This window comes from Sarcophilus harrisii, chromosome 5, assembly GCF_902635505.1.
Source record: "Sarcophilus harrisii chromosome 5, mSarHar1.11, whole genome shotgun sequence".
NCBI lineage: Eukaryota > Metazoa > Chordata > Mammalia > Dasyuromorphia > Dasyuridae > Sarcophilus > Sarcophilus harrisii.
The window spans coordinates 62,326,253-62,335,570 of NC_045430.1; the positions used below are offsets into that span (position 1 = coordinate 62,326,253).

At 36.3% G+C, this 9,318-nt stretch overlaps 1 protein-coding gene across 2 annotated transcripts in view; it reads left to right on the forward strand.

Moving 5' to 3' along the window:
- Window positions 1-8,938, forward strand: part of ADIPOR2 (adiponectin receptor 2) — a 60,754-nt gene extending 51,816 nt beyond the window's left edge. For both annotated transcript variants that reach the window (XM_023504632.2, XM_003771339.4), the window contains exons 5-8: window positions 3,596-3,782; window positions 4,207-4,394; window positions 7,236-7,429; window positions 8,579-8,938. In XM_023504632.2, coding sequence (XP_023360400.1) covers window positions 3,596-3,782; window positions 4,207-4,394; window positions 7,236-7,429; window positions 8,579-8,707 — 698 coding nt within the window. In that variant the 3' untranslated portion in view covers window positions 8,708-8,938. The remainder of the gene's footprint in view (window positions 1-3,595; window positions 3,783-4,206; window positions 4,395-7,235; window positions 7,430-8,578) is intronic.
- Window positions 8,939-9,318: the final 380 nt, after the last annotated feature.

The window sequence follows — 9,318 nt, forward strand, 5'->3', positions numbered from 1 at the left end:
AAGAAATCTCATCCCAATCTCCCTTCCCCTCAACACAATTCATTCTTTTGCTCTCTTGTTTTGTATAGTGATGCTTTTAGACAGAAAAGTGTACACTCCGAGAGACATCTTGTTGGCTCACTGATTGAAATATGTTTTGAGTATAGCTAAAATGGAAATTTTTATTTCACAGATGATAGGCAAGCTGATTTTAGGGAATAATTTTAAATCCTTGGAAATGTTTTCTGAATTTAAGTTTTAGCTTTAGTTGGAAGTTTTGTTTTTTAAAAATCTAGTACTGTTTTTCTCTAAATTGACTAAATTTTATTTTGTAAAATTATCATAGGTCACTGATATGTGAAATAATTCTGATTCTTTGAATACCTGTTTCTAATTCTCTTGAGACCTTTAAAATAGGAATCTTCTTTATGAATGTGATTGTTAGCCTTGACCACCTTCCTAGTTCACTTTTTGGTGAAATCTTTGGTAAAATTTGGTAAAATCTCCAAATTCATGTCAGCCAGTCTAGCAAAAGGCAAGGTTAAAAGAATTAACCTAAGCATAATACTGGGTTCTAATTCCAATATGGGGATTTTTTTAAAAAAGGAATTAAAAATAGGATCACTCAACAAATATCACTTTATATTTGTGCAACTGATGTTAACCCAATTAAATATTAAGATGTAAGGTTTTTCATAGTTTACAAAGGACTTTCATCTACATTTATCTCTTAATCTTAACAGCTCTATGAGGTAGGCAGGGCAGATAGACACGATTGCAGGGGATAGAACTTGAACTCAAACTCATATTTTATATTGCCATCAAGTCGGGCAAGCATTCCTTCACTTCAAGATAATATCTTGATAATGAAGATCTTTTGCTATCATTTTGATGGTCTTTCCATTCTCTCTGCATTTTAAAACTCAAGCATACTTGAGTCTTTTTTAAAATTTTTTATTTATTTTTATTGTAGCTTTTTATTTACAAATATATGCATGGGTAATTTTTCAGCATTGACAATTGCAAATCCTTTTGTTCCGACTTTTCCTCTCCTTCCCCCCATCCCCTCCTCCAGATGTCAGGTAAACCAATACATGTTAAATATGTTAAAGTATATATTAAATACAATATATGCATACATGTCTATACAGTTATTTTGCTGCATAAGACCTGTGAAGGAAATAAAAAATGCAGGCAGACAAAGAGAGATTGGGAATTCTATGTAGTGGTTCATTGTCATCTCCCAGAGTTCTTTCACTGGGTGTAGCTGGTTCAATTCATTATTACTCTGTTGGAACTGATTTGGTTGATCTCATTGCTGAAGATGGCCAGGTCCATCAGAATTGATCATCATCTAGTATTGTTGTTGAAGTGTATAATGATCTCCTGGTCCTGCTCATTTCACTTAGTATCAGTTCATGTAAGTCTCTCCAGGCCTTTCTGAAATCATCCTGTTGGTCATTTCTTACCGAACAATAATATTAATATACCGTAACTTATTTAGCCATTCTCCAACTGATGGGCATTCACTTAGTTTCCAGTTTCTGGATACTACAAAGAGGGCTGCCACAAACATTTTTGTACATGTAGGTCCCTTTCCTTCCTTTAAGATCTCTTTGGGATATAAACCCAGTAGTGACACTGCTGAATCAAAGGGTATGCACAGTTTGATAACTTTTTGAGCATAGTTCCAAATTGCTCTTCAGAATGGCTGAATGTGTTCACAATTCCACCAACAATGTATCAGTGTCCCAGTTTTCCCACATCCCCTCTAACATTCTGTATTATCTTTCCCTTTTATTCTAGCCAGTCTGACAGATGTGTAGTGGTATCTCCACACCGAGTCTTTGAAAGCTGGACCACATAAAATCCACATCATAAAAGGGCTTTCATTTTAGAGTTAGCTCTTGCTGTCAGTGTTTTGCCCTTTTTAGAAGTGGCTGCCATCTAGTTTCTCTTAAAGTAGATTAAAATGCTTTTGTGCTTGTTCTCAAGGAAGGTTTAGAAAGTTTGGGTTGGAATTTGTGAAGGCTGTTTGGGATAGGTGGATCTTTGTCTTGAAGAGGAAAAAAAAGATAATTAAAATTATTACAAAATTACTGTAATGTGTACTATAATATGTAATAATGAAATATCATTAATAATAATGAAAATATCAAGAAAAAGCATTGAAATGAAAAGCTCTTTGGTAATCATCCAATCTGATACTAGTTAAGATATATGGTGGTTGATCAGTGAAATAGATTAGGTACCCAGTATTACTCAAGTACCCAGTGTCACTTGTCCTTAAACCTTTTTAATACCATAAAACATATCAACTATTTCATTTATTTTTAACTTTGCTGGCTTGTGATGCAATGGAAAAAATTGTAGATTTGGGAGTTAGAAGAATTGGTTTTAAATCTCAATTCTTCAAATTAAAATCAGTGTGACCTGGGTACATTTGTCTCTGGGCTTCTGTTTCCATATGTGAAATTAGGAAGTTTGACTAGATAAGCCTCTCCTTTTTAGCTCTAAATTTCTGGTCATAGGAGAACATTTCTAAGCTCTCACAGTTTTATTTTAAAAATTTGCTTATCTGAACCTATATCAAATTGCTTGCCTTATTAGAGGGAGAGGGGCAGCAGGAATTGAAGGAATGAGAGAATTTGGAATTATAATCATATAAATATGTTAAGTATTTTTAAAAAATTAGTTAAGGAGTTCTAATCCCATAGTAAATTGGAAGAAGGTCGAGATACTCAGAGATTAGCATAGTGACTAAAGTGAGAGCAACAGTGGAAAGGTGAAGAGCCTGTTAAACTAAACAGCAGACACAACTACATTGGTAGTGTGTAATAGTTTCATAATGATCCTAAAGTTGTTGGTTTCTTTTTTTAAAGAGGGTTACATTGATCAACTGTATTTAAAGAAAAAAAAATTGTTGTCTTTTAAAAATGATTAAATATTTGGTATTTTGGATTTCCATCATGAAGGGATAAGCTTCAGTTATTTGGAAAATTAATTACTTAGAATGTGTCACCTAGGGAAAAAAAGATATTATAATTAAGTAGGATATATCAGGGTAGTGCAATGGAAAGTATCCTGCAGTTGGAGGAAGAAACCCTGTGCTTACATGTTGATTCTACTGTTTATTCCTTATATATAATTAATCTTGGATAAATTACTTAGTCTCTGTTTGAATTTTAGTTTCCTCATCTGCAAAATGAATGAATTGGTTGATCTCTAAAGTCATTTACTACTCTAAATCCTATTCTGACATCATATGTTCAATTGTACCTTTTTCCAGTGATAAGGTGTGTTTTAACAAAGCAAATATATGTAAAACACAAAGTATACTTCCCAGAGAATGTTTTGTGCCGTGTGCTTAACAAAGTGATACCAATCAATGAACACTGACTGTATATAACTGGAGTTTTGTTGCCATGTTATAAAGGTTTTTTTTTTTTTTTAAACACGTAAAATTCCCTAATTTCAAAATAATGGTTGGACCATTTTTATCTCTACAAGCAATGAATTAATTGTCCTATTTTTGATATAGTATTTTTGTTGTTGTCTTTTTGAAGGTTTAACATTTTCATTCTTTTCACCTTCCCCTTTTATTTCTTTTGCCTAGGTTGTGTTTTCTTCCTATGCTTGGGGATATTCTACATGTTTCGTCCAAACATCTCCTTTGTGGCTCCATTACAAGAGAAAGTTGTCTTTGGGTTATTTTTTCTGGGAGCCATTCTCTGCCTTTCTTTCTCATGGCTTTTCCACACTGTTTACTGCCATTCAGAATCGGTTTCCCGGATCTTCTCCAAGTAGGTATCTGGAAAGGCTCTAAGATAGGGGTCCTTGGGTCTTTTTTTTTTTTTTTTTGGTAAATGTATTCTTTTAAAAGTTTTTGATATCTTATTTCAATATAACTGACTCCCTATATAATCCTATATATTTTATTTTGTACATTTAAAAATATTATTCTGAGAAGGCCACATAGTTTTATCACATTACTAAAGGGATCCATGATACATAAAAATGTTGAGGATCCCTGCTGTAAGACTTGATTAATTACATAGAAACATTAGTCTGATTTGGCCTATGGAAACATATTTGGAAATCTTAATATTGTTTATTTTAAGGAATCCAAAGTTTCTTATTGCTGATATTTCCAAGCAAATGGGGCTAATTAGGGCTCTGGAAATAATTTTACTGTGTGTATTAAACCAACTATTTGTCCTATTCTAGACTGGATTACTCTGGCATTGCCCTCCTGATCATGGGAAGTTTTGTTCCTTGGCTTTATTACTCCTTCTACTGTAATCCACAGCCTTGCTTCATTTACTTGATTGTCATTTGTGTACTGGGGATTGCAGCCATCATCGTCTCCCAGTGGGATATGTTTGCCACCCCTCAATATCGGGGGGTGAGAGCAGGTAAGAGTACTGTCAGGTTTTGTACTTTAATGCAGCAGTTGGAGGAGTTTTAATTGAGGAGAAGGGACCTGTACTTTTTTGAGCAGTATTTAAAGAGGCTGATTTATGGTTGTGGCTATAAGATGTTCTGAATGGCAAGCTCTTTAAACCTTGTAAAATGAGGGAGCCCTTTAATTCCCTTCAGGGGAGCTTTTCAGTGAATTAATTGTTATGAAAGCTTAGCTAGCTCACTCTGTGGAGACTCTATATAACCACGCCGCTTATTTGGTTATTACATGTGGCTTCTTTTCATTACTTCAGCTGCAGAAACAAAAATAATGAATTCTGTGTCAGGACTCTTCAATCTGAAGATGATATAGGAATCCCTTTGGAATTTTTTCTTATAGGTGCTAGTCTAAAGTGAAGTAGAATGTATTAAAAGGAAGGATCAAAGGTGGGGAAGGTATCTTCCAGCTATGATTCTCCCCCATCTAGTATAAAAAAAAATAAAACTAAATTAATTTATCAGGTGTAAACAAGTAGGTTGGTTGTGGAAAGAACTTGCATCTCACCATTCTCTTGTCACAAATGTTTCAAGCAAGTAAATGGATAGTGCTTAGTGTTGGTCTTCAAAGCCAGGGGTAGGTGTGTGTGTGTGTGTGTGTGTGTGTGTGTGTGTGTGTGTGTGTGTTTTCAAACATGGATACATTAAAAGACAGCTTTATTGTCATTTGTATGCAGCACCTCTTTTTTGAACTTTTGACTTAGATAAAAAAAGGATCAAGAATGTCAGAAGCCTTTTTTTAAACATTTAGAAGTAAAAGGCAAGACATTTGTTGTTTTTGCTTGTAGATGATGTAGAGAATAATTAATATTTTTAGTTAGGATTTAGATTTTGGCCAATGGCATAAATAATGCCATTTTCTCTTTCTTGTTTATATAGAAATGTACATAATTTTTTAAGGTTCAAGAGGTAGGTGTTGATGTCCAGGATATAGATGTATGATCTTGGGTAAAATATTTGCCTTCTCTGTAAGGTCAACATTCTTAGATTATAACACTGAGGGGCGGTTGAGCTAAAAAGATCTTTATGATTTCTTTTATCACTAAAATACTTTATGCTTCTAATTCTGTAGAGTTCAGTGTATAATGGCTGTAGAATAATCTACTTTTTCTAGGAAACTACAGGAGTTGTATACCTTAGAACAAAAAGATAGGCTCTAGAAAGTTGGGATTTATAACAAAAGTTTTCATTGCCTCTCTCATTCCACGAATATTCCTGAAGGCTAAAATACTAAGTCTTGGTGACACTGATGAACTTTGATTCCCAAGTACTACTTATAGTTAAATTTTAATTTTTTTTTTCTAATTCCCCAAGTTAACTCATGAGTACTAGTTTTCCTTTTGAGGGTAGGATACTGCCTCAAATGGATAATTCAATTTAGCAGACACGTATTAGGCATCTGCTACAAGGGAAACAGTTTTTAAAAAAAAAGTCTGATCCAGCAGCCTCTGCCCTTAAGAAGCTTATGTTCTGCGAGCAGGGATATAACCCAGTAGACAAAAGATAATATGAGAAAGAAGAAAACATCTGGGACATCATGGAAGATATCATGGAGGAATTGGCACCCAAGCTGAGCCTTGAAGGTTACTGTAAGGGGGAGATGACAAATTGCAGAGGAAGGGGAATAGGATTCTGAAACAGTACAGATGCAAGATATTATATGTCAAGTTGAGGAACTGTAATACAGTTTGTTTAGAAGCTGTAGTGTATGACAGGGAGGAATATGAAATAAGGCTGAAAGTCGTTTGAAGGACAGATTTATTTAAAAGATTTGAAGTGCCAGGCTGAAGGATTGGTTGCTCTAGAAGCAATAAGACCAAGAGGGAGCCCCTGAAGTTTCTGTCCATGGGAGGGGTGTGGTCAGACCCGTCCTTTTTTTCACATGCTCCATATTCCAGCTGCATTAGCTTTCTTGCCAGTCTGTAGGGATGGCATTTGTTTTCTGGAAGATGGGCAAGGTTCACAGCTGTTTAGCCAGGCACTCAGCTAAGTATTTCATAGTTGTTATCTCCTTTACTCCTCTCAAGACCCCACGAGGTAGTACTGTTGTCCCCTTTTTTATAGTAGAGGAATCCGAGGCAGCCATTGCCCAGGATCATGGAGTTAGTGAGTGTTTGAGTCAAATTTTGAACTCGGGTTTTTCTGCTCTGACATTACACCCAGTGTGCCATTGAGCATCCCTTCATGCAGGGAACATGCTTCTTCCTTATCTCTTCTCGTGGAGATCCTAGATTTTTGGGAGGTTCAGCTCTCTAGGCCTCCAAATAAAGAAAATGAGGAGGGCTGGTAAAAGGCAGTTAGATTAGAATGGAAAGTATTGTGCACCTTGTAGATAGCAAGTTGTTGAGCTATGGATTAGACAAAACACCCCATACAGGAAGCAAGTACCCCATCATCCTTGCGACTTAACATCTTAGATGTCAGGTACCCTAGGACCTCTGGCTACCCAAAGTGCAGGACTTATGAATGTCAAAGAATTCATTCTTCTGTTGCTTTCTGTAACTCGTATCTTTTACACAAGAGGCAGCTTACTTGAACTTCTCTGGTAATGTAAATCTAAACTCTTTGGAGATTGACAGCTGATCAGATGAAGCATCACTCAACAGTGCGCTTTCATTTTCTATTATAACACTGTTGCAAAATAGGGCTTCACAAACCTTTTGTCCTTTTCTAAAGGGACATTAATTTTGCACTCTGTGTGCTTTGTATTCCCCCATTTACAATGTTTTCGGGTTTTAGGGTTTATGTGTTCTTCACCTTCTTCATGTTTATATTGATTCTCTTCATTTGGATTCTAGGAGTGTTTCTGGGCTTGGGCCTCAGTGGAATCATTCCTACGCTGCACTATGTCTTTTCGGAGGGGTTTCTGAAGGCTGCCACCATTGGACAGATAGGCTGGTTACTACTCATGGCTTGCTTGTACATTACTGGAGCTGCACTCTATGCTGCTCGGATCCCAGAGCGTTTCTTCCCTGGAAAGTGTGACATCTGGGTGAGTATGGAACCCATTCATTTTTATGGTAGTAGATAAAAGATGATTGGGTATATGCTTGCTTAACCATTTTGGATTTTAGGCTGTTAAGAAGGTGGCACAATTAATAGAAAGGAATACTGGACTGGGAATCTAGAGCTTTGTATTCAAGTGCCCATTCTTTCACTAGCTAGCTATCACCGTGGCTAAGGCTCTTATCTGTATGGGCCTCCATTTCATTAGCTATAAAATGGGGAGGAAAAGTCTGGATTAGAATACAATAAAAGTATGAAGGACATAAAGAATGTTATAACTAAAGAGGGCTTTCATTAAGTTCTTGAGAATTTAAGTGTCAGTGAAGATTATGAGACCTGGCCACTTTAATGTCAATTCCTATTTTATGATCTTAAATGTTCTTGAAGCTCAGTTTATCAATCCATAAAATGAAGGTACATTTTGAGCCTCAGGTAACTGAGATTTTTTTCTCAATTCAGGATTTTGTAGTAATTGTTGTTGGTGCAGAGGCATTCTCATAACATATATATCATTGAACTTTAAATTTGGAAGAAATCTTATGTTTTCCATATGCCCATGTATAATTGGCCATAGAGAGCTTCTGAATGTTACAATGGCCCCATACATATATTTTATTTCACTAGTCATGAAAGAATCACTTGCAAAAAAAATCTTAGTACCGTTGAACTATTGTTATGATGTATGAATATAAGATTGAGCTGTCATTTCTTCAGTGTAAAGAAAGCCTTCATTGACAAAGATTACACAGCCTATTTGTGCATTAATGCCCATAGAGATAAGTCACACTAGTAAATGTCAAGACAAGATTTGACCTTGCTAACTCTAAGCCTGGCACTCTGTCCATTATGCAGTATATGCTGTGTACCTCTTGAGTCATTGTTTTCTTGACTTACGCTAGAAGGAGGCTCTGCCAGATCATACATGGCCATGAATTCACCCTGACGCATACTCTAATATAAAGTGCATTAGTGATTCTTGGGCTTATCAAGACTGTATACAGAAGGGACAGCAGGATGTCTGATTGAATTCTCTGTACTTCAGCTTTATTGTAGAACTGAAGTCAGTGTTTTAAGTACTCTAAGCTAAATTCTTAATCATGTGTGGGATTTTGTTTTTTCTTCTTTTTGTCTTCAGTTTCACTCCCATCAGCTCTTTCATATCTTTGTGGTTGCTGGGGCTTTTGTGCACTTCCATGGTGTTTCAAACCTCCAGGAGTTCCGTTTCATGATTGGTGGGGGCTGCAGCGAGGAAGATGCACTGTAAAACCTGCCAGTGTCTTGGACCATAACCCAGAACCAGGGCCAGCAACAGCTGTGGTCCATATTGACTGGACATTGATGCAAAACACCAGAAAGAGCCCCACAACTTTGAAACCCATCTGGGCATCGAGGCTTCCCAGGGGCTGGACATGGTACACAGTAGAGAAGAGAAAAACAAAAATAAATCATACCTCAAAGGATGGAGTGCATCAATTTGGAGAAAAAGGAGATGAGATATTCACTCAAACTTAACTTATTCTTAGGAATCTACAGATTGAGGGCCATGGAGGACCCTTGGCAAACTGGCTTCTGTTCAATGCCATATTTATTTGTAGAAGATGGGGGCATCTTAGTTGGCTATTCTTCTCTTTCCATTCTCTTCTCTTCTCTTTTCTTCTCTTCTCTCCTCTTCTCTTCTCTCCCCTTCTCTTCTCTCCCCTTCTCTCCTCTTCTCTCCTCTTTCTCTTTCTCTTTCTCTTTCTCTTTCTCTTTCTCTTTCTCTTTCTCTTTCTCTTTTCTCTCTCTTTTCTCTTTCTCTTTCTCTTTCTCTTTCTCTTTCTCTTTCTCTTTCTCTTTCTCTTTCTCTTTCTCTTTCTCTTTCTCTTTCTCTTTCTC